General features: G+C 46.2%; 1 protein-coding gene across 2 annotated transcripts; it reads left to right on the forward strand.

Annotated features, from left to right (window-relative positions):
- Nucleotides 1-10,050: 10,050 nt before the first annotated feature.
- Nucleotides 10,051-23,536, forward strand: LOC135385678 (UPAR/Ly6 domain-containing protein qvr-like). Of its 2 annotated transcripts, none has more exons than XM_064615134.1 (4): nucleotides 10,051-10,224; nucleotides 13,749-13,799; nucleotides 14,325-14,465; nucleotides 21,080-21,190. In XM_064615134.1, the coding sequence occupies exons 1-4, from the start codon at nucleotides 10,179-10,181 to the stop codon at nucleotides 21,142-21,144; spliced, it is 303 nt and encodes a 100-aa protein (XP_064471204.1). In that variant the 5' UTR covers nucleotides 10,051-10,178; the 3' UTR covers nucleotides 21,145-21,190. The 2 variants fall into 2 exon arrangements, with proteins under 2 accessions (XP_064471204.1, XP_064471203.1); XM_064615133.1 differs by lacking the exon at nucleotides 21,080-21,190 and adding an exon at nucleotides 21,926-23,536 and having other exon boundaries at nucleotides 10,054-10,224.
- The last annotated feature ends 633 nt before the right edge of the window (nucleotides 23,537-24,169 follow it).

Genomic DNA, 24,169 nt, shown 5'->3' on the forward strand with positions numbered 1-24,169 from the left:
TTGTGCCAACCAAATACCGATCTCCGGCAGATTTTCGGCAATTGTGTCTAGCTGGACACAAGGCTATTGAAAGATGTAACATTTCCTTGAGTTTGAAGAACACAGAAGACGACGAGGACGATACAAGACTCAAATATACGAACTAAAAAAATGTTATAGAGTGCATTAGTTCTCTTGCACTATATTAATTTGTTCATACATAATCATTCTTTTTAATATATAGTAGTGTGGTATTGCAGCGAAATTGTAAAAGCTCCTCGTGACATATTGCACCCGGACTGTTTCCACACCCGTGTCAACTTGTATTCTTCGAACTGAAGTATTCCTCATATATATTTTTGATACCTTTAACTTTTTACTGCAGAACCGGTTCCGAAGCGTTGCGTGCCTGTACATTATCAGTATGGGATCCGCACGAAATGCTTTTAATTCAGGAGAGGGTTCAGAATATTACGGCCAGATGAGTTGCATGGATGTTAATATAAGCGAGATAAGTCAAGATTAGGTTGAGATAGTTTGTCGACAAGGAGACAACAGTTACGTTTGCAATTTTCAGATAATATTATTCATGATAAAATTAGTATATGACAAAGGAACCTCCATCGTACATATCGAGATTGATCATTAAAGGAAAATTAAGCCTAACGGATGTATAGAGCTTATTGACAGAATAGCATAAATGCGGGCTAGCTGGTGGATAAATTCCATGATAGGCAAGCCTGAGCGATGTGCAAGACACGTAAACACGTTTCGTGTTTGTGTTTGTTTACGTGTCTTGCCCATCGCTCAGGCTTGCCTATCATGGATGTATAGAGCTTATGTTTTCGGGACCTGAGTACCTGTTGTCTTATAAATGTGTGCTTTTTAATTTTTCTTTTTGTATGCTGTACTTATTACTTACTTTTATTTGTATGTATCCCCGCCACAGTAATGTCGTAAGACGTTGTTGCGTAGCAGAAATAAATAAATACAGAAAAAAAAGCTATAATTCTGGATACATAATGACTTCATTTGCTTCTCGAAAATAAAGACTTGACTTGAATCCGATTTGTTCCATCAAATCCATATCACTGGCGTGAGGTGCCTCATGATGACCCATGATAAACATAGCGGTGATACGCAGTGCAAACTGACAAATTACAAAGTGCTTCGCATGCTTCAGATACACTTTCAACGTTTCGAATATGAGCGGGCTTCTAAGCCATGACGGCTTCAACCTTCAACACACAAACCCAACACATTACAAAGCAGGCAAAAAGTTCCCAGCATTTCAACAACGCGAAAAAGATCGTCCGTGCAACATTCGTGTGAAAGAACAGGCCTATTAATAAACAGTACAACAAAAATAGATGAAATTGAAATAATGGTTTCATTTTTCCCGCGGAGGCAACTAGAATGCAAGGCGTCCCACGCAGCAGCCAATGAGAAGTAGGAGCTACATTTTTGCGCGGAAGCACCTGGAAGAGTGAGTGACGCGGCAATGATACCCCTCAGGATCTAGCGTCTTGTGTTTTGGATTGGATGGATGGATGGATTGTTGGTGCACCCCTGGTGGGCCTCTTTGAAACGAGGGTCCAGCAAAAAACAGCGAACTGTGCGGACATGCTAAAAATTTTCTTCGCCAGGCTTTGTTCCGGTTTAAAGTTACTCCTCTTTCCCGAGGGGGTGTGCAGTGTGCAGTATGCCCCGATTTTCCTTTTGTGCTGAATTTTGAAGGTTCTGCCTTTTCCACAGATGGCGTTGTACTTGGTCCTGTTTCAGAATCGGCTGCTATGTTTTCGATGTCAAATTATTTGTTCGTTTTCGGGATTTTTTCCTGGCTCCTCTGCATCTGTCTATTTTTCGTAGTCCATTCTTTTAGTCTCCGCTTCGTCTCCATCAGCGTGAAGTCTTGACCGTCGGCGGTGCAGAAACCGAGTGCCTCTTGTATGGAGCATGTCCTTTTGCCTCCAAGTGCCGTGCAGTCCAAGATTACGTGCTCGATGGTCTCTACCTGGTCGTCATTACATAGGTCGCAGTGTGCATCAATGCCCTCGAATTTACTTCTCCACAGCTTCGTTCGTAATACTCCACACCTTGCCTCAAAAAGACGACTGCTCTCCTGCGTGTTATCATAAAGGCCGATTTCGTTTGTTATATTAATTTTTTCTGTCCTGTATATCTCCAAAGCCGGTTTTGTTTCCATGAGTCTCCTCCACGCTTCGGTTTCCGCTACCATGACCTGTTCCCGGATTTCTCTGTCTGATAGACCTCTCGAAGTACTGTCCAGGAGCATCACCGGAATTTTGTATTTGTCTTGGAGCCTTCTAGTCCTGAGGTTCCACCGGGTCGTTATACCCATAAATAAAGTCATTTTTTACACTATCCCCGCCCAGCGTTGCTCTTCCATGTGGATCAACCTGTTCTCATACGTGGCTTTGCTAACCGCCTCCCTTTCCTCGAAAGAGGAGAGGCCGAGGTGGATGGATGGATGGAATGTGAGGTTGCCAACTGTTGTTCGGGAACCGCCGTTCCTGAGTTGAACGGTCTTTGGAAATCTGGAAGATATGCAGTGAGGAGTTCAGAGACGTCCAAAGGAAGCCAGAGGATAAGTTGAGAGGCCTTGTTGATGCTGCTAAGCCGGTATTTCCCAGCGGATGCGATGCTTCTATGAGGACGCGCCAAACACCCAGAGGCAAAAACCTATATGGTGGCGAATCCGGGATTTTTCTGGAGGGGAGGGTCCTGCCTTAACCTGTACCAATCAGTGGCGGATCCAAGGGGGGAGCGGTTGGGCGGTCACCTCCCCTAGAACGATCAGTTTATACATTGGATTTTCCTCTCTATCCGCTCCCCCATTACGCGCTCCGACAAAGAAACCGCGCAACCCCCAAAACCGAGGGTCGGATCCGTGAATTCAAGCAGTATGTAACTACAGAAACTGAGGCGCGGTCAGGGCACCGGACTCCTCTTAGTAGATCCGCGCCTGTTCAGCACGCACATGATCATAGCTGACGTGTAGCAGGCTAGGGAGGTCTTCGGTCTGCGCACTGCAAATGAAATTAACATGGACGGTCGCTGGTCGTGGCCCGCAGGCCGGTCTTGGGCCTCTCATTTTCTAAAGCAGGGTTCTCAAACACGTGGCCGGCGAGACACGTGTGGCCCGCAGGCCCTTGATCATCAAAGAGAACGACGTCACCCACTAAAAATTTAATGAAGAATTAGAGTAAACCAGATATTTTCATGCATTGTTTTTAGCCCTGCAAGACGCTTCTTGTTGTCTCATTTGTCTTGTTTTGTGGCAGTTGGTCTGGGCGTGCACTTTAGTAAACTACCACAGTAATCAATGTGAGGATTGAAATGGGCTCACCTTAACACTCACACTATAATAGTCAAATAGTGACACAATAAAAAAAATACACGGAAGAGTTACGTTCAAAGGGCCTTCTATTTACATTTTTAGGGGTCATATTAAAGTAGCAAACCCGAGGCCATGCATTGTCAATGATGTCAGCTATCTGTATCTCTCTGATTCTTTCATTTATTTTTCCAACACTTCCGCACTGCATGTGGAAGTGTTGGAACTAACCCCCAATCTGCAGCAATCTCGCAACAGGTCTCGGAAGGAAGCCACAGACAGCAAACGAGCCTTTTCGATCTGACGAGACCGGGTCGTCTCCACCCACTTGGTACTCTCGATTATGGACGGGTTGATGAAAAACTGTACCCAACGGGGATCCTGTTGGCTGCGCCAAAAATGTAATGTTCTAATCCTAATAATAATAACAACAACAATAATAATAATAATAATAATAATGGTACCGTGATGCTACACGTAAGGTTTGTATGCCAATGGAGACATGTTGTATCAAGGTTAAGGCTTAGGGTAGTTGGCATCTTGACGAGGTTGACATATGCGATATATGTTGCATGGCTAAGGAGAACGGCCATTAGCCACAAGGGAGATTGGCCAGGGCTATGGAATTGACTATCTAGACTATGACTATGACTATGACAAACTGGACGGAGGATGTGATGGCCGAGCTGGTGTAGGTGGTGAATGAGGGCTACTTGGGCGTACGATAATACCCAATGGATGATGGTGTAGGGGTGACGGTGGGTGCATGGGGGATGATACGGTGGGCTAGAAGCGGCGCGAGCGGGAAAGGAAACACCAAAGACCCCCTGCCACAGATCTATCTCAACTATACCGTGACCAAACTATACTGTGACCAACTTATATAGTGATTGTAATCCCAACTGAAAGTGTGAGGTGCTCCAAACGAAAGGAGGGCTAACAGGGACGCGGGGACTCCCAGCAGACGGAGAGGGAGACTGATAAGGCTAGCGTAAAAACTACGGTGCAGTAGGAAGGGACATTGACTAAGACAGGACAGGACAGAGGACCCTGTCCTGTTCCTGTCCCCAGGGGACAGGGGATTAAGAGCGGCCGGCTCGGTGAAGGTAAAAGCTGAGGGTCATGGCGAGCAACGAGCGCGCGTCAACGAGACTTCTGACTGCCAAGAAAAGCAGGAAGCTGGCTGCCACGAGAAGGACAGGTGGGCGTACGCAGGACGCAAGATGGCACCAACGGAGATACGTAAAAATTCTTTTGTATCAGGCGACACAAACATGTGCAAGGGGAGGGAACCGCGCCAGAACGGGAATGGTGTGTGGGGGGGGGGGTGCAGTGGGAAGGAGCGGTCAGCCTGCTCAGTACTGGCGGCTCAGTGCACCCAGGGGAGGGTGAAAGAGGGAGTGGAGAGATTATGGTGGCACAGGAGAGGGAGGGGTGTGCTAACCCTCTTGCTCAGGGATTGGGTAGCCCAAGAGAACTACCCACCACAGAAGACACGCGAGCATCCCTCAGTAGTCTTGATTGGGAGTCAGCGGATTCGACTGACGCGAGTCAGAAGACTCGCAAGGAAGACTCGAAGGAGTCGCAACACGGGGGTAGGGGTGGGGGTGAAAGGGCTCGCCGTTGTCGGCCTCACAGAGGTGGGCGACGTCACGATTCATGCCCTAGGGGAATGTGCGTCCTAGGCCGGCTTCTAAGGGAACTGTGCCGACATATGTCTGAAAGCGTCTGAGGAAAAGCCAGGAAAAACCCCGGACAACACAATCATCACCGGGATTCAAACCCGGGTACCTCCCAGTCTCGACGTGAGATGGCCAGCATAGCTAACAACAAAACAACAACAGTTATCCAAGCAGAACAATGTACCGAAAGTCGAGTGCAATAGGGGTGGACGATATATGTGTCTTATCAATGTTCTTTAGTTTTACCAGTCTGTTCAAGACCTTCCACCTACCCCTCCACCCCTATTGAACTCGACTTTCATTACATTGTGCTGCTTGGGTAGATGCTCACAGTTAGCAGCCTTCTATCCAGTCTTCTTCTTTTCCTTCTTTTTCCTCCTCACAGATACTGGCCGTGATCCACACAGGGAGATTGGCCAGAGCTTATTAGTATACTAGAGTTCTAGGGAATACAAGGAGTAGGGGAAAGGAAGAGACGGCAAAACGAAAAGACTACTATGATATGAACTGATACTTCCCTACACCACTCTTCGTTATGGGTCGCCCCAAATGATAACAAAGATGGTAAGGACACAACTATCCCCAACCCCCACCCCCATCCGGATCAACGGCGTGTATGTCTGACGGAGGCGGTCATAACCGGAACACTGGTGCAAGAAGTGCTCTACGGTGTCATCCTGCCCGCAGTATATATAACGCCCGCCTGCGCGCTGGGAATGAGTGACGTCCTGCTCGGTGAAGGTAATAGTTCAATGGTAGAGCTAGGCATCGAGCGCGCTTTAGGCAGACTTCATTCTGTCAGGAGTTGCAGCAGCTCGACTGCCACGCAAAAGCAAGATGTTCGTACCCGTAAGCGCGTGAGGGGCAGTGACGGTTCCAAGGGGGAGGGGGCGGCTGGGCGATCGCCCCCTCCCAAAACGCTAGGTTATATACACATTATTTTCCCCCTCTCCCCTCCCCGGTTTCGCGCTTCGACAAAGAAGCCAACCCTCAAACCGAGGGTCTGGATCCGCCACTGGTGAGAGGGCAGGAAAGCGCCTATATCTGGCGCGCACAACCGCTGCAATAGCCATAAGAACATAGTATCTCGTCTGATAAATATGTATATCTTCGCCAAGCTATCACCTGTTTCATTGGGTAAGAGTTCAGGATGACCAGGGATCCACGTAACAACAATATCAGTTATCACATTTTTCACATATCATTATTCACATATCAGTTTTAGACACTGAGTAAATATCAGTTATATGCGGAGGAACAAGAGATGACAAGACAGTGAGCAACGCGCTGGAGGTCGATGTCAATGTTGAAACAACAGACAGAGTCCGACAGTCAAGAATGCCAGTCCGGTTTAGTGGTGGTCAACAGCTTATTGGCTCCAGCATTCCGATCTCGAGCTTCCTGCTCCTTGGTGCCACGCACCCAGTCTGTCAGAATTGCGGCTCGCGGGCCCTTTTCTTGGTTTGGTCACCTGACCGCTTCGTCGTCGGAGCTCTTCCTCTTCTTTGCTCCTGACTCCTCCCCCCTTGCAGGTTGTAGGTGTCGGCCACGTCGAGGTCCACTTTGTGGTGGTTGGCCTTTGGACGAGAGGGAGTCCAGGACTTGCACTGCACAGTAGTCACTTGCCACCAAGTTAACCTGTGTGCTCGAGACCTTGCCTGATACATTCCACGGATGACCAGCATTTATGCACAGCACACTTCCCCCAAAACAACACCCATAACAATCCCAAGTATCCCCGGGTTAGGACAGAAAACACCCGCATTACCGCATTGCGTTGTGTTTGAAATAAACTGTTGACCACCACTAAACCGGACTGGCATTCTTGCCAATCCGGTTTAGTGGTGGTCAACAGTTTATTGGCTCCAGCATTCCGATCTCGAGCTCCCTGCTCCTTGGTGCCACGCACCCAGTCTGTCAGAATTGCGGCTCGCGGGCCCTTTTCTTGGTTTGGTCACCTGACCGCTTCGTCGTCGGAGCTCTTCCTCTTCTTTGCTCCTGACTCCGACAGAATCCAGACCTTCCGAAATGTGTAAGGGCGGCTTTCCTAGGAGCCAGAACAATTGCGAGGAATTCACTTTCATGTGAGGGCGTAAAATCTGGGAGGCGCAGAGGGAACTAACTATATCTGGGCGCCCATATCTGGGAAAAGAAGAGGCCAAAACCAGCCCGTTCTTTCGCGACAGATGCCTCAGTGCATGGTCACTACCACGTGATCTGAAAAACGTTATATATTATCTTTCAATGTGGCCGGGAGGGTGGTCAAGCCGACATTCTTCACATCCAGCTGAAAAATGCCGACAATTCGCACCGTTGCTGGATTCTGTGGGGGTCGAAGTGGAAACACATTTGCAATAAGGGACATCTGCAGTGGTGACAATACTTCCTGAGCAAAAACTACTTGCGGGGTATTTCTCGTCCGCCATTGTTTATTCAAGCAACCATGGATATCTCCAAGGAAACTGTTAGTTCTCACAGAAACCAAACTCTGGCACTGGGACAGGAAAGTGGTCCCAGTGAGCAGGCGAAACGGGTCTTCAGAGGAGGAGTCCGGGCTCCGGGCCTCCAGGAAGAGCATATCATTGACCGTGTACCTGGGGAGTCCTAGGCAGATGCCTAGGGCCGTTCTCTCCAAGGTATAGAGAGCTTGCTTAACCGCTAGTCGGGGAGGTGGTAGAAGACAGCGCTGACAAATTCGAGGATGGGACGGATGTAGCACTTGTAGACACTCAAAGATCGCTGAAACCTCGCCGCCTGGGCTACCGCACGCTGGTGGACATCACAAGGATGTCTGGCTGACTGTTTTAAAACATGGTAAAACATAATGAGCGAGTTCTGTCTCTAATCGGTGGTTTGACTGCTCGGTAGGGAAGAAACCTGAAGCTACTGAGAGTGACGTCACGGCACTGGAAGCGCTAGCCATAAAACTCAAGTATAAATAATTGACTGCGAATTTAATTGAAATATTTTTCACGCTCACTTCGGACATAATAAGAAATAAAGTTTGTTTACGTTTGATTTCCGTTCCACAAACTGCCGCTTAAAAAAAAAAGCAAGGCAGCACCACCACGTGACACTGAAGCGAGCAGTGAAGCACGCTTTCCGGGGGTGGAAGCATCAACACTGCACGCCACAACCGTATTTCGGTCAGGACGTCATAGAACATGTTGCAACGAACTTTTCCGCTTTATTTGCATATGGAAATTACATAACGTAAGGTAAATCTGACACGGGGAGGAACGAAAACCAATCTTGGTGTTAATGGCTCGGTCGAGCAAATAGAGTAAATAGAATAAGCGACAATTTCTTGTGTTTGAGAGCACATTCATAGAGCAGTGCTCATTCTGCTCTGCACCAATCTATGATATGGGTGATATCTGTGCGACGGGAACTCCGCCTATGCGAAACAGCTTCAAATAGCTATACATATGGACTGACAACAAACCGCAGACATGACCCTCCCACCTGTGTCGACGCCGTTTCGCAGTCCAATGGTGCCTGGGTCCTGCGTAGGGCAAGTACGCATTTAAATCTTAAGTACAAGGTACAGAAAGATATTAGTTATCTTTCGGATAATTTATTTATTCATAACCGTACGTATCTACAGCGCATACGACGTGTAGATACGAGGGGCAGTCAAAAAGTAACCTTACTATGGCGACATAAAAAGGAGATCGCGTGGTACGCGATTTATGTTTAGAAAAGTTCACATTTCATGCTAGATGGAAGAGCACGTAGAAGCTAGTTGGCGTGCCGCAAAGTATGACGTCACAAAGACATGTTCAAGATGTCTGTCCCCTTGGAGGTTTGCATCTGAGAGAAGCAACATACCGTGTTTCTGACCAGCGCGAGGGCGAAAAGCCTCAAAACATTTATTGGAGGATGAAGAGACTACGAGGACGCTTGCACGTCGCTTCGGCAGGTTTATGGATGTTGCACAAAGTTTAAATCTGGCTTCTAAACTTTGGCTGCTGCATGTCGCTCTGGGTGACCAGGTGCTGCAGACGTTACCGCTGTAGTAAAGGTGACCGTGCGCGAAAACCGGCGGGTGGCTATTGACTAAGTTGTCCAAGAATTAAAGATTAGTCATGGCTAGATCCTCCAGAAGGTTCACGACGAGCTGCACTGCTACAAAGTCTCCACCAGGTGGACAACAAGGCAGCTCACCGCGCCAAACTCAAACAACACCACATGGACATCAGTGAGGCCGTAATATGATGCCATGAAGCTGTAGGGGATGGCCTCCTGTCTCGTATAGTCACTGGCGACAAGTGCTGCGTCTTTTATTTTCAGGCAGAGACGAAACCAGCCAAGAAAATGTAGTGTCTTTCATTGTCGCTGAAACCTACCGCTCGACGGCGGTGCATGACTGGTTGCGCTGAAATTCACAATAATATTTTTCTCCCGGAATTTGTGCCTTAGTCAAACGATGGCCAACGTGCAGTGAACGCAGCGGGGACTGTATTGACAAATGATCGAATTATTCTTTCTCTAGTTTTGTGTTTTCTCTAAATAAAAAAAAACATTAAGGTTACTTTTTGACTGCCCGTACAATCTTTTCCAGATACACGCCTGTCCGTATCCGTTATCCTGTATCCACCCGTTATTTGAACACTGCTTAACATATTTTGAAACGCGCACATCGACTTGACAGGCTCTGTTTTTCAGTTTTAGCTAATTACTGTCTATTTTCTACCTTAGCCACTGCAAATGTCTAATATTGCCAGATGACTGAATATAAAGCTACAGATTATATTTAAAATAAATACGAAAATAATTCTTCACGGTGAGTTCAACGATAAAGCCTGAAATAACGCTCCAGTCATCTCCATGTCCACCATTTTGTTATGAAGTGACTTTAAGAAAAAAATGAGAACTCGTTTATGGAGGACATGAACTTTGCCACCATCTCCTTTGATGCTTCGTGGCGTTCTTCGACTCTTCAGCCGCTTCCTTTTGTCCACACACAGCCTCCCTCCTCTCTGACTTTTAATCACGCACATCCTCCCTCTCCTGCTGCTGTCACGTGACTTCCTCCTCTCCTTCCTCCCGGGTCGTCGCAACGAACAAGGCCGACAGCGAGCGAGTGCCGCTGGCTTCCCGAGCTCTTCGTCGGGGAGTCTGGGCCCCAAAACTGTCCTGTTCCTGTGGAGCGGCGAATGGCAGCTGGCTTCGCATCTCAGGCATGGATAACCTGGCTCGCAGGTGAGCCGTACACAAGCCTTACCACGATGCTCCATCTCCGGTGCTTGATCGCGAGTGCTGCTTCACTTTCGTCAAAATGCATCGCTACAGTATAGAGCAAATATCGCCTTTGTATCGGGATGTACCAGTGGCTGTGCAAAGCAGGATAAAGTTGCACCTGCTGCCGGGGATTGGGGTACAATATCTCCACTCTCTCCTTCACAAATTCACTACAGCATAGCACAAATCATTATGTGCAGTGCGCTATGCGAGGTGTCGTGTCTGCGGGTGAAATGCTCGACGTGAATGAATGACCACCTTTATTTCTTCTTTCGACGCCTTCGCGCAATCTTCGCGCAAAGCAGAGAGTTATCTCACATGCGCGAGCAGCAATCTCGTCTGCTCGCTCAGCGCAGACGGGTCATTGACGAGAACGATTTACGCAGTGTGCTTAACTGTGCGTCTGTCTCATGCATCGTGTGAAATACTTGGATTCTATCATTAGTAAGGCTTCATTCCACCGAACTAGAATGTAGTATAAGCCATCTATACCGCCTTTCTTTGCGACTCTTTCGGGCATCGACAACGCTGCACTGAATCACGTGATATCACTGCGACACTCACCAACACTCACCGCTTGCGAGCGCCGCCTGGAGCGCTGAGTGAGAGGCGTTCTTCGAGAGAGTGAGAAAAAAAAGAAGAAAGAAAAAGGGGAAGGGAGAGACCTTCGCAAACCTCCCCCGAATACGATCAAGATAACGGTACACATTGGTAGGGGTATTTCGGAGCGGTTACGTAGACTCACGATGGATGGTCAGATGCCGCATAGACGAAAAAAAAAAAAAGAGAAAGGAGAAAATATCCGACATTGAGGAAAATGTAGGTGACGGGGTGATACCAACTGAAGCACTATTTTATGCATCTCACATACGTAAAAGAAAATGTGATTACGTGAAATATTGTAAAAACGAGATTGCATGAATAATTAGGAAGTGAAAGTGCCACTGTTACATTAAATCGCATATATTGAATTTCCGAAGTAAATTTCCCCACCGTACATCAAATCAGAACAACGCAACCCAGCATATTGAAAATAGACAAATATAGGAATGCAAGACATGCTCGCTGGCGCATGAGGCATATTTCATAGCTTAAGCTGCAACAGCACAGACACGGACGAACAAAACATGACTATACTGCTTTACTTCCAACTACTTATAGGAAGCATACATATACAAACATTTTATATATTTTACACCTCTTCGTCGGTCCTCTTTGTAACTTGTTCTGCCAACTACCCACTACCTACCACACCGCATAAGTCTACTAAGTTGCATATTTCATGTGTACCAAAAGCAGTGGCGTAGCCAGACCTCCAAGGTAGGGGGGGCTCGATACGAAAACTCGCCCCCCCCCCCTGATCCTGTGTGCGACAACATACACATACTTGTGCACACTGCAAACTGAGGATGAAAAAAAAAGGAACGAAAATAGTTTCTTTGAACGTTCACAATACGGCTACATGTATAGGCTGTCATGACAAATGCGGTGGTGTCACGAGATTGGAAGTATTTTGAAAAGCTCATACTTTGAAAACCATTCAAGAGTGCTTCTTAGATAGTCGCCATGAACTGCGAGAACTTTCGCGATCGTCACACTGGTCCCCCCCCCATATATTATGTTATCCTCGGATTTGCACGATTTGTGTGGATCGGTACGGGCAGGTAGGGGGGGCTCGAGCCCCCCCTAGCCCCCCCGTGGCTACGCCACTGACCAAAAGTGTAAACAAATTCAACCTATTTGCTTCTGAAGTGTCATGTCTGAGGTTGGATAGCGGGCAGCGCATGTCATTCTTGCGGCACACCGAAAATTTCTCTCAGTTTGGAACAATCTAAAACGCTATATTACGGACCAAACATGCGACGGGTAAAAATGTAAAGCACATTCTATCGAAGAAATATCGACGTGAAATACGACGTCGAGATCTCGCACATTTTACTCAGACTGTTAGGGCAGTAGGTGCCGATACGGTAGCGAACAATCGTCGACAGAAAGGAAACGACAAATTGGAGACATTTGTAGGACTCTGCGGTACACAAGATACAATAGGCACCTGGAGAGACGCGTGCTTTATCATGTCATCTGGAAAAGGGTTTCCGCTCGAAGGAAAAGCGTGCATGGGACGTCTATTGCACTGTTTACTTTATGTCGTCCCTTGTTGGGGTCAGCTGCGCGTTCTTTTCTTTTTCTCTCATTTTGGGTGCGTAATTCACTGCGAGTGCAGGACAAGAGAACCAGACAAAGTAAATGTATGTATCGTTTGTAACATATGCAATATGCTTAAACGCTGTTTTCTTATTTTTCTTTCCTTTCATGCATCTCTGCAGAACTGATTGCGGAAACTATATGTAGGAGGAGATAGAAGAGATTGACTAACGTATTCCGTTATTTTATTGAATTATTTTGTTCAGCCGTACTTTCTTCGTTGCCTCAATTAGGTAACAAGAAACCCTGCATATGAAGCTTAACTTGAGTTGGTGTAGTGGGCATTCATTCCCTGTGCACTGATTGTTTGCGGCGTCTGCGCCCCTCTTCTTCTGTAAGACTCTTGTAGGTTTCTTTCGTTTTTCGTTTTTTTTTTCAATAAATATATTCCTCCTTCTGCTCTTTTTTTCCCCCTTCATCAACTTATTTCGCAACGAACTATAACAGGTTTTCAACGCCCGTCCCTATGTCTTTTCTTTTTATTATCATTTCCCGTTCCACGCTCGGTGTGCGTGCGCTTGCGGGTTAGCTTGCTGCATTGTGCATTGCCCCGAAACCATGCGCACCTGCTCCTCTTCCTTCGTGAAATTGCTATCTGTCGAGGGGCACATTGAAAGGTTGTTCGTAGCTGGAGTGGTTCCCCGTGAGAAGGCTCAAATATAAAAATTATTAGTTACCTAGTTAATGAGCTAAGAAACTCGTGCTTAGAAAACCTGCGATGCGCGGTGCGTACCGGGCATATTTATTCGTTTTCAGCTCTGCGCAGTTCTCAATCTGCTCAATTGTAAGTTGAAGTAAATGGACACAAGGGAGGAATGAGGCTCGCTGTTACATAAAAGAAAGACAACGAATGACTGCTACCCGGCCCATGCGTAACAACGCTGATTCTGGCGTCATATGTTGCCGGAACAGCTTTTGCTCGTCCTCCTCGTGTGCATGCTCAAGGATTATTTCAGCTGATCCAGGTCGAATCGCGCGGCGGTACCTTTCGTACATCTTTTGATGGCTCAGAGCCAAATTTCAAAGAATTACACGTAGCTCGTACCCCTACTACACAACTTGCAAAAAAGAAAAAAAAAGAAAAGAAAAGAAACGTGGCACGATGTGCTCCACGCATCCGTTATCAATGTTCAGTATAAACCGGGGGACAGAACACATACAACTCCCGAAAATCTACGCTTCTATAGTATGCAGCGTCCCCCGCGTAACTGTGATCACAAATGTATCTGTGTCCGACTTTACTCGGCTACTTTCACTGATGTATTGCTTTATTCTTCCAGCTACCATACTCGCGACGTGCACTTACGTCCTGGCAGAAGAAGAGTGCTTGAGTAAGTCATTGACATGTTGCAGCATTTCGCACCAGATGTATCGCTACACGACAGAGCCGCCGTTCCGAGGGAGGGGCGAGAGGGGCAACAGCCCCCCACCCCACCCCCGGACGCGTTCCCCAGGAGGGGCGTTGGGCAACAGGATTTTTCACTGCTTTGCTCTTCACTATCTCACTTTCGTTCTCTTCGAATATTTCTGTAGAGCCTTATAGCGCAGAACATTTACCCAACAAAACAAAATGTTTTATGTGTGGAAATATGATAAATATATGGTAGCTAAATATGAAGTGCTCATATGTGAATTCAACGTGTTTTTCTTTCTATCTCTTCCTATTGTTGCACAGTCCATTTAGTCAACGCTCGGGAGAGGGGACTTCATATTTATCTTGCCTTAGGCAGAAATTCACGTACGGGGTCGTCTCAGTTTCCACACAATGCGTTAAAAAGGCGCCTCATTTCCTCTGCCCAAGAGGAAGATGTTTTTTACGCGCAGTATTTGGATTATTATTTCTCTTTTTTGTGCAGATTCAAGAATTCAGTGCTACGACTGTGACTCAGAGCAGGAACCCCGGTGTCACGATCCCTTCAACCATACTGAAGAAAACAGGCCCATAGTTAAAGAATGCAAGGGGTGCTGCGTTAAAATTGTGAGCAACCATGGAAGGCGTGAGTTCAACAAATTATTACCTATTCGTTTTGTCCTTACCCTAGATGTACAGTGGCTAGACTCCGTACGTTAAACGGGCTGCGAGATCGACCTATAGGGGGCGGCACTGTCACCTTTCTAGTGTGTGGGTAACACGCCGAGTTGATGTGTGTGTGTGTTTTTTTCGTAATTCTTACGTATATTCACCGGAAGATAACTTGTGCCGCGATGGTACGATACTGTTCGGTTCCCCAGCGCTCCACCTACTGCAATGAACGCGGAAAATAAACGCGTAAAAGCAGCCGACGAGTCCACACTACGGTAGTTCATCGCTTCTCCACAGCGCGCCGACATCGTTCTCCTCGCTGAGTGAAAGATGACCTTATCTCAACACAAAAAGGAACGGAATTCGTCAGCTGCGTCCTTCGTGATTTACGAGTGAAAGACATCGCAATTTACGCTTTCCTTCTTTCTCTCCTTCTCAAGAAGCGCGACATTACAGAGAGCCGCCTGATTAGTCTCCTCACACGACCTCCCGCGATGATTGGACAGATCGTCTGTGGAGACCAATGGGACACCGCTCCGCATTATCGGCGTTCTTGAGAGGGAGCAGGAAAGCGTAAATTGCAGTTTCTATCGCTTATAAATATAGGGCCCGGAAGTTCGCACAAAATGCATATTTTTAACTGATATCCTGACGTTTCTCCACACATTATCAATCACAGCGACACAAATTAAATACACGATGTTTCGTGTGTCATATAATTGCAAATTTCGGCATATTTCTTCGTGAACGTCATATAATATGACGGTTTCATTCCGCGCCACTTGGTTGCATATATACGTCATATTTCGGTGCCATTTGAACCATTTTCTAAATGTTTTCCGTCTCCTTCGTTTTGCCACGGCTCAAAAGAGAGGTCATCGACCCAAAAGCCATGTTCACACATCTAAGCTACTACGCTACTTTTAGGCTGTTTCGTGCCAAGCAATCAGTGGATTCGGCTAGGACCACTAACACCCAGAACCAACTTCCTAAGACAGAACGCGCGACAAGTAGTCAGCGAGTTCAAGAGAGAAACTGATGTTCTGAGGCTGGAACACATAGAAGGGACAGACACAAACAAAGCCTCAAATTGCCTAAGAAATCAACGATTTCATCTTTCAGCGAGTTCAAGTTATGGTTGATAAAAATAAGGGAAGCAAATTATTGCAGTCTGCGCAGAGCGTAGTTCTCGAAGCCAATGAACAGCGCAATAAAGAGCTGCCTGCACATGGCGTAGATGAGCTAGGTCGTTAGTTCATTCGCTGGAATAACATATAGCGACATAACGCACATTTTCGCGGTTCATGGCTTCCTTAACTGGCAAAACACCAAGTATTTAATCATCCCACGTGAAAATACACACGCATGTGTGCGTGCATTTTTTTAAAACCTGAACATGGCTATGGTGGCACACCGCGGCGGTATTCAATGTGTGGAAAGAAGAAAACGTGGAAAGAGAAACTGGCTGTCCCCTCGGCGCGCATAGTCGCATTGTGGCACATGGCATTGTGGCACATGGCATGGCATTGTGGCACATTGTGGCAAATTGGCGCCGCTGTGCGGCGTCAATTTGGCGAAAAACGCGATCGCGTTTTTCGCCAAATTTTTCGCTTGGGACTAGCCGATTACCTTACACCCGATTACAGATGATTACCTTTTGTGTCAAGGCAACATCATCTTTCATTCCACGAGGAGAAATTATTTGCCCCTTTACAGCCCATTCCACGTGCATACAAAAGTGTATACATGCTAACGCGCAAATATGATCGGGTGTTAAAGAGGGCATGATGAACAATATGCGTAGTTTGAATAAGAATCAATTAAGAGTAACAACCAGAGTAACAAATGCTTCTGATGATGCCATAATATCACTATTATGGCTAAGCCTACTTCTTCCCCGCGCATCAGGACCACAAGGAACATATATTGGGTGTCTCAGTTAAATCCCCGGGCTAAATAATTCGCGAACCGGTGCACCAATCGAATAACTTTCTTTTTTACAAGTATCTGTCCAATACCGCCTACAAGATGCGCACCGCGTGAATGAGCGGGAGGCGCTCATTATTTAAATAAAAATTCAAATGACTTTCGTGAAAAAAGCTAACTTCTAAAGCAGGGCGCCGTCGGCATTAAAATGGGTACTACCCCTTCTGGGACCTTCAGTAGATACTTTTTAGAGAAAACTCTGCAACCGAAGCGGGTCATTTGTTGCAGTAATTAATTGGTTTCGGTTTACAGATTTTGGTCGCGGCTGGTCGCGGTGAAGCGCAAAAGCACGCTCTTTCACTCCCATGTCCACCAATGAATTACGTCCTTACACCAATGGATTGCACCAATGAATTACATCCTTTACATTACATCCTTTAATGCCGACGGCGCCCTGCTTTATAAGTTAGCTTTTTTTCGCGAAACTCATTTGACTTTTTATTTAAATAATGAGCGGCTCCCGATCATTCACGCGGTGCGCATCTTGTAGGCGGTATTGGACAGATACTTGTAAAAAAGAAAGTTATTCGATTGGTGCACCGGTTCGCGAATTATTTAGCCCGGGGATTTAACTGAGACACCCGGTATAAGGACTCCTCTGCCTTATAGCTGATGATGATGATGGTGATGATGATGATGATAATAATAATAATAATAATAATAATAATAATAATAATAATAATAATAATAATAATAATAATAATAATAATAATAATAATAATAATAATAATAATAATAATAATCCTTTATTGACAGTGTGCCTGCAAACAGACAAGCCTCAGTAGCAGTGCACATTCAGGCTGAGGTGACGAAGCTCCTCCTGTCTAAAACATTAAAAGATGAATAAAAAGGTCAAGTTGATCAGATATAAGGTTAAAAGCAATCTGAGTCCGTCTAGTGATTCACGCGCGGCAACATCATCCACATAAAATAAGGTAGGACGACGAATAGAGCGAGCCGGAGCATTATGTACACATTTGTATAAAAAGAGAAAATCACGACTGGCCCTACCATTTGACAGGAGTGACATAGCGGAGTCCTGTACAGTGACTAGTGGAAATCTACGTTTCACAACATTCAAATAGCGCTTGAGGATACTATCCAAACGTGTTACGTTCGTTTACCCAATACAATTCCATGCAACTGAGCCAAACTCAATCACCGGCAAAAGAAGAGAGACAAAGAGAGTGTGTAAGCAGTCATTGTCGTTTAGGTCTTTAGTGACACGACAAATGAGGCCACGATAGGCCTTTTTGACCACATAATCAACATGTAATTTAAAAGAAATGCGTCGGTCAACCTACACACCAAGATCTTTGACGGTAGTCAACTTACACAGCTCAGAATTGTACAATTTATACGTACAATGTACCGGCTTCAGTTTATTCGTAAGCGACATTATCTTAGTCTTGTCACTATTTAGCACTAAACCATTACGTAAGCACCACATAGCAATAGCATCTACATCCTGTTGAAGAGAAACGCAGTTTGACAAGTTTGTCACACCAAGAAATAGCTTGAAATCATCAGCGAACTAGCAGAATGCTACAGCATCGTCAATATCATTAATAAATATATTAAAGAGTAGTGGCCCCAGGACAGAGCCCTGAGGCACACCCGAGCACGCTGTATAACAAGCGGAGAAGGCATCACCTACTTTCACAGCATTTTGTCTACCCCCCAAGTAACTTGACATCCATTTAGCAAATTGTCTGGAAAGACCATAGTGACAAAGTTTACGTACAAGCAAGGAGTGACTTACCAAATCAAAAGCCTTACTGCAGTCAAAATAGACACTGTCCACCTGACCCTGGTCGTGTAAAGAAGGGGCTACATAATCCAAAAAAGACACAAGGTTAGTTTCAACAGACTTCCCAGGTATAAGAAGCCATGCTGTGAATCACGTAAAAAGTTTTTGACATTAGAAAATAAATATATATGTAAAACTTTCTCAAAGACCTTGGAAAAGGTCGGCAATAGTGACACTAGTGTATAGTTTGACACAACATTGGCATTTCCCCCCTTTAAAAATTGGCACCACAACGAAAAATTTCCAAGGGTCAGGATAGCGACACTGAAGTAAAGAAATGTTAAATATGTGTGTCAACAATGGTACTAAGATATCACTGCAACCCTTGACGATAAACGCTGGTATAAAGTCATTCCCGACGGACTTTCCAGAAGAAAGTTCACGTATGGCTGTCACAACGTCATCATCTGTGACGAACGGTACATGAAGGACATGTACATGCATGATGGTGAATGATGCTGCTTCACGGCGTCAGTGAACATCGTCGCGCTTTCTACCAAGACATGCTATCCATCTCTTGGACAGATAGGTGATGATGAATGGTCAGAAATCTCAGTCCATTAAGAAGGAAGGTGTTTAGGAAATCTGCATCAAGTTTGGCATTTTGTTAGAAAGCGTAAGGCAATACAACAGACCAGCACGGTGTTAGGCCCACGGTGCTTTTTATGAGGCTCTCGTCAATTTTTCTGGCAAAATCTGTCCGAGATATTGGTATTGATTTTCATATTCGAGAGAAGGAAATGTTCGCGATGCAACACCCTTTAGAGAAATGAGACAAAAGAAAGCTTTCCGAAAAAAATGGATACGCACTGTACACCAATACATGACCGTCATAATATGCCATCAATACTACAGAAATAACAACGGAACAAAAACGCAGAAATTGATGCGGTGTGTTTAGCGTTAAGACTAACGTTTGAACATGACACCAAAGAAAAAGAGTACGTGCTGGAAAGCAGAATCTGGCGTGCCTCCTGATAAGTTCACTTCACCGCTGCAGAACTCCTTTCATTGTGCATCCTTAAACGTCCAGAAGCGTGAACTTAGTGTTCCGGACGCAAGTTACATGGCTGGCTAAACTCAGTTGAGTCATCGTGTGCCAACTTAAAATAGTGCGGAAGGATGGCTATAAAGCGTAAACAGGGTGAGTGCAAGCGCAATTCGGTGGTCAGGAAGGTAGCGGTGGAGATATTATCCGAGAGCTCCAGGAGCTTTGAACGACGGAGGGGACCTGGCCGAAAATAAACACGGCGGATATTTTCTGGCACCAATTCGAAAGCGCGGGACGACTTTTGAAGACGTGACGCCGTATTTTTGCACCGCGGAAGGACGACATCTAAGACTTCGGAACCGTACGCGTCACTGCACTTATTGACAGCTTCATGTATTATGAGAGCACAGCGAAGTTGGTTATCACGCACCTCTTTCTAGCACCCCATGCTTGTGAACCGCACGCACGCACGCACGCACACACACACACAAAAACAAACAAAAGTTTATCATCTCAGTTCATAGTGTATCGATGTTGTTGTGATGTTAGGAGCCTCTCCGCACATTGTCTTTGTGCTTTTTCCGTACGGGTAATGCCAACCTCCTCTAACACTGCTGAGCTATCCGGTACAGTTATCTGTGCTTCCTTTTTTTCTTTTCTTTTTAATAATGGAACTAAAGGAGTCGAATGGGGTTGCTTTGCCATTCAAGGGGCGGGAATTGCCCACACCTTTCCATTCAGATGAAATGAAAGGAATGGAATTATCAGAAATCTCCATTCCTCGGAATGGAATTGGAATGAAATTTGTGACCCCATTCCGCAACCCTGGACCAAGTAAAAATCAGACGCAGGGACAGGTTTGGAGAGTCATTGGCTGTTAGCAGCCAACGGAAACAGTTTTCTATTGTTAACCAACGCAAGATCAACTGCTCGAGTACAGAGCCCAATCGTAGCGCCGCGACAGTTTATAAAGCTTGGCCCGGTTATCTTTTACTTTTTGCTAGGACACCACGCGGGCCGCCACTTCGGCACCGCTGCCCTAGGATAACCCCCAATCTGTAGTACTGCAGTGAAAAAATATTTTCTCGCTCTCAAGAGCACAACGCGTGGAAACGTCAGCGTTTAATTCGTAACAAATTTACGAATAGTCTGCGCGTAAGACGTCTTCACTTGGAGGCAACAGAGCCTTGCCGGCAAAGCACGCTTTACAGGAGCACTTACACGTCGTCTTTTGCGGCAGCTTTCGTAGCCGGGAATGGTGACTCATGCAATTCGAAACGCTCACGTATATTTGATGCATATCGAGAAGGAAATATGAAGAAAGGGGGGGGGGGGGGGCTTCATGCTTTGGAGAGGTCCACGAGGCTTTGACTGGTTTGCAGCACTACTGATAGAAAGCGTAGAATGAAAACACAGTTTGCGAAGCACTGATACGTGCAGAGCAGCGTCTCTATTATATATTTTCGCTGCACCGTGTGACACATCACTACAGTGACAACCTTGTTAAGCAACGGCCGGACGACGAAGTGCATTCTTACACAAGGTCAATGATCGTAACGGACCTGTGGCGCATGAGAGAGGTCCTTGACCTGCACATTCTCTAGAATTCCTTGCCCTCCTTCCACGAACCCCGTAAGAGAGTGTGTGAGTAAGCGTCATCCCGTGACGGGCGGTGGGTGCCCATTAGGGGGTTCATGACGTGACCACAACCCGCTCCGCTTCACCCGCCCAACAGCGAGGCATGAGCCTTCTTTCTTCTATGCGGTTGTATTTGACGCTGCGTGTCCCGTGTCTCACACAGGGCAGTCGCCTTGCTCCCGCGCAGCAGCAGACGATTCTCGGCAGCCACTAAAAGCGCTCGGATGAATCGAGGCCACAACATGCCAGGAGGAGCTAGAAGAGTCCGCCGCCTCCGCGCGCATTCTTGTAGACTAATTTTCTCAGGAAATGCGCGCTTCCCGAAGGAGATACTTTGCGTGACAATTCCATCAGGTAGTATGTTCATATTACGCGGTAAAAAAAATTATGTTCGGCGTGCCCTACATGCCCCTCAACGCTTCGGGGCTCTGCTCACTTTTCAGATCGTTTTTGTAAAGTAGAACTCCAGAGTGACAAGATACCATTCAGCGAAAACTTTATATATGTTCTCTCCTGATACCGCCTCAAAGATTAAGCAAACTTTCGAGCAACCCTAAATCAAATTTCTTCGTGCCTTTAATGTTTATTGGCGTGAAATCGACTATAGGTACCTTACTGAAATTAATGAAGCGTGACATTTAAGGTTAATTTATCATTCATCGTGTGAATATTCTTCATAATGGCCAGTTCGAAACAGGAAAAAAAGGAAGTAAAAAAAAAGAGAAAGAAGGGACGACAAACCGTTTGTGAAACAGAGAGAAAGAAAGAAAAGAGGAAATCACAAAAGACGACATTTCGGGCGTGAGTTGTGATCCTCCGGTTACAATTTCGTGGGTATTGCTGCTGAGCCCTTTCTCTGAAACTCATTTTTCATTAGGCTCCTGTGGCTCGACCCAGTGCACATTTTCTTCTTCTTTCTAAATGCATCTAGAATTTTGAGAAAATGAATGCAATATTCTATTTTTTCCCCCTATACCCTTATCTAAGCAAGAACAACTGTTCATTTCAGACGACCAGGAAGTGCGGAGGACGTGCACAGAGCGCTTGCAGATCAACCTGTTCCTCGTGGACCATGTGTGTATGTACGAATCGGGAGGTGGGGGACACATGTGCTTCTGCGAAAGTGACTTTTGCAACTCCGCGCCTCCCGTGAAGGAGCGCTTCAGTGCCTCAGCGCTCCTAGTGGCCGCATCAGTGTCGCTGCTACCTTCACTACTGGCGATGCACAGGCCGCCGCTACTACGGTGCCTATTTTCACCGTCCTAGGCATCGTACAAACTTGGTTGTAAACGCAGTGGGGAAACGCACCACCAGCTTTCTCGCGCGAGTGCACATTCTGAAGCAGAAACTTACTAAGCTGGAAATTTATGAACAGACGAAACGCACAATACGCAGGACCAAGTCCGCAAGTAACACACTTCACGATGCGCAATATTCGAATAATACTCAGCTCGCATTCCGTGTAAAATAAGATATACGTTCCTCCAATGGTCAAGGACAAATACAGACAAGCAGTCACTCACGTCGACCGCGATTCATATTCCGCTGGGATACGAATGGCGGACGCCCCCTAATTAGCGTGACTGGTAGAAGAGGGAGCTCGTGGTGCTTTTTCCTCGACGCGTGCAACTGAGCACAACAAATGACATCACGTCCAGGTCCGCGGGACAGAAGGTCCGCTTGTCAAAGCCATTCGGGCGATCGCTCTGTGTTCAAGACTCCGCACGGGAGAAGTGCGCGAAGAAGACCGCGTCCAATACGAAGTGCGAATATCATAATGCACGAACAGATCAAACTTTGTTTGAAGGGCTGCTCTCACGAGTGCCAGAGGATGTTTTGAGAGTGAGACGCCGAGTGTGCGTGGACCACTCCTTGCCCGAGTGTAGTCGGAAACGCGAAGTTGCAACAGAGGGAGTTCGCTGGCTGCAGACACTCGAGAAAGTCACTCGGAACGAGAACTATTGAGAACAAGACTCTCGGAATCCTCGGAATTCCTGCCTGGAAACCGTAACTCTTACCCGTTCGATGCAACGACCACTATATGCTGCTCTCGGACGTGCCTGCAGCTTCGCGGATGCCCTTTATATGTGTAGTCGCGAAAATAGGAACGGGCAAAGGTGAGCCAAGACGGTCAGTGTGTCCACAGCGCTTGGCATTCACTCATGTATGCCAACTTGCAAGTGCCGGTGCCATCCGTAGAACTCACAACGTATGAGTTCTGTCACATTCAAAGTTTCACGAGCATGTCACCACGACAACACTCTGCACAATGTCATGGGAATTACCACTTTCGCTGTGCAGAGTGTCCCATTAAAACCCCTTGCAGCAATTTTCGTACCGGATACCTCCGCATGTAAACACGCACCAGCTGGTTCCTCATGTGACCTGGAGTTATTACAACGTCACCATTATACAGAACCCCCCAAATGAAAATACCTGAATTCAATAGATGCTCATGGTGACCAAACAACCAGATACAGCATAAATGTATTAACAAGCCTTACACATCACTAGTGCATAGCTCAGCACAGAACGCGTCAAAAATATAAATCATTCCATTGGAACATGACCACAGAAAGAAAGAAAGAAAGAATATTTAAAAACATCCATCCTTATACCCCCCCCCCCCCCCCCCCCCCCCTTGCATAATCTATCCTAGTTGACATGTGTGTAAATGGCAATAAATATCTGGGAGGATCTAAAGCAGTTTGAATATGATAAATGCTTGATAAAAATTTACGTTGTAAATTTCTTCTGCGCGTCAAGAAGAAATCCCGGCTCAATACAGCTTTAATTTCAGAAGCAATATCCCCTGGCCCATCCCAACAGCATACACCGTTTTGAATTTTCTCTATTTTACTACACAAAGGACATCTAGTTCAGCTTCAGGTCATTTGTGGGATCAGCTGAAATGCAGTTGAGCTGTAACCTTTTAGATGGGGCACTCTGGACACGACCCCTTTGTTTACCCCATTTATCTTTTTTTTCTTGATATCATTTCATGATGAACTGATGACAAGTTAACCTAATTTCTCATACGACAATGCTCGATAAGAGGTCTACGTCGATAGTACGCCGTGCATAACGTACACTGACTCGATAGCATACACAAGAGGCGATCTTATCAGCGATCAATATTTCGAAGGCCTTGCCATTCGTCCAATAGGGTTACTTATACACGATAGTTATGCAAAACCCTATCGTAGTACATTTCTGACAACATCGGAAAGAAAAGGATAGCAAATTGTCCAAA

This window comes from Ornithodoros turicata, chromosome 2, assembly GCF_037126465.1.
Source record: "Ornithodoros turicata isolate Travis chromosome 2, ASM3712646v1, whole genome shotgun sequence".
Classification (NCBI taxonomy): domain Eukaryota; kingdom Metazoa; phylum Arthropoda; class Arachnida; order Ixodida; family Argasidae; genus Ornithodoros; species Ornithodoros turicata.

Bases quoted from the DNA above. Each gene is read 5' to 3' on its own strand.
- LOC135385678 (XM_064615133.1), top strand. From the start codon at position 10,179: ATGGCAGCTGGCTTCGCATCTCAGGCATGGATAACCTGGCTCGCAG. The intron at 10,225-13,748 runs GTGAGCCGTACA...TTATTCTTCCAG, and splicing joins ATGGATAACCTGGCTCGCAG to CTACCATACTCGCGACGTGC. The intron at 13,800-14,324 runs GTAAGTCATTGA...TTTTTTGTGCAG, and splicing joins GGCAGAAGAAGAGTGCTTGA to ATTCAAGAATTCAGTGCTAC.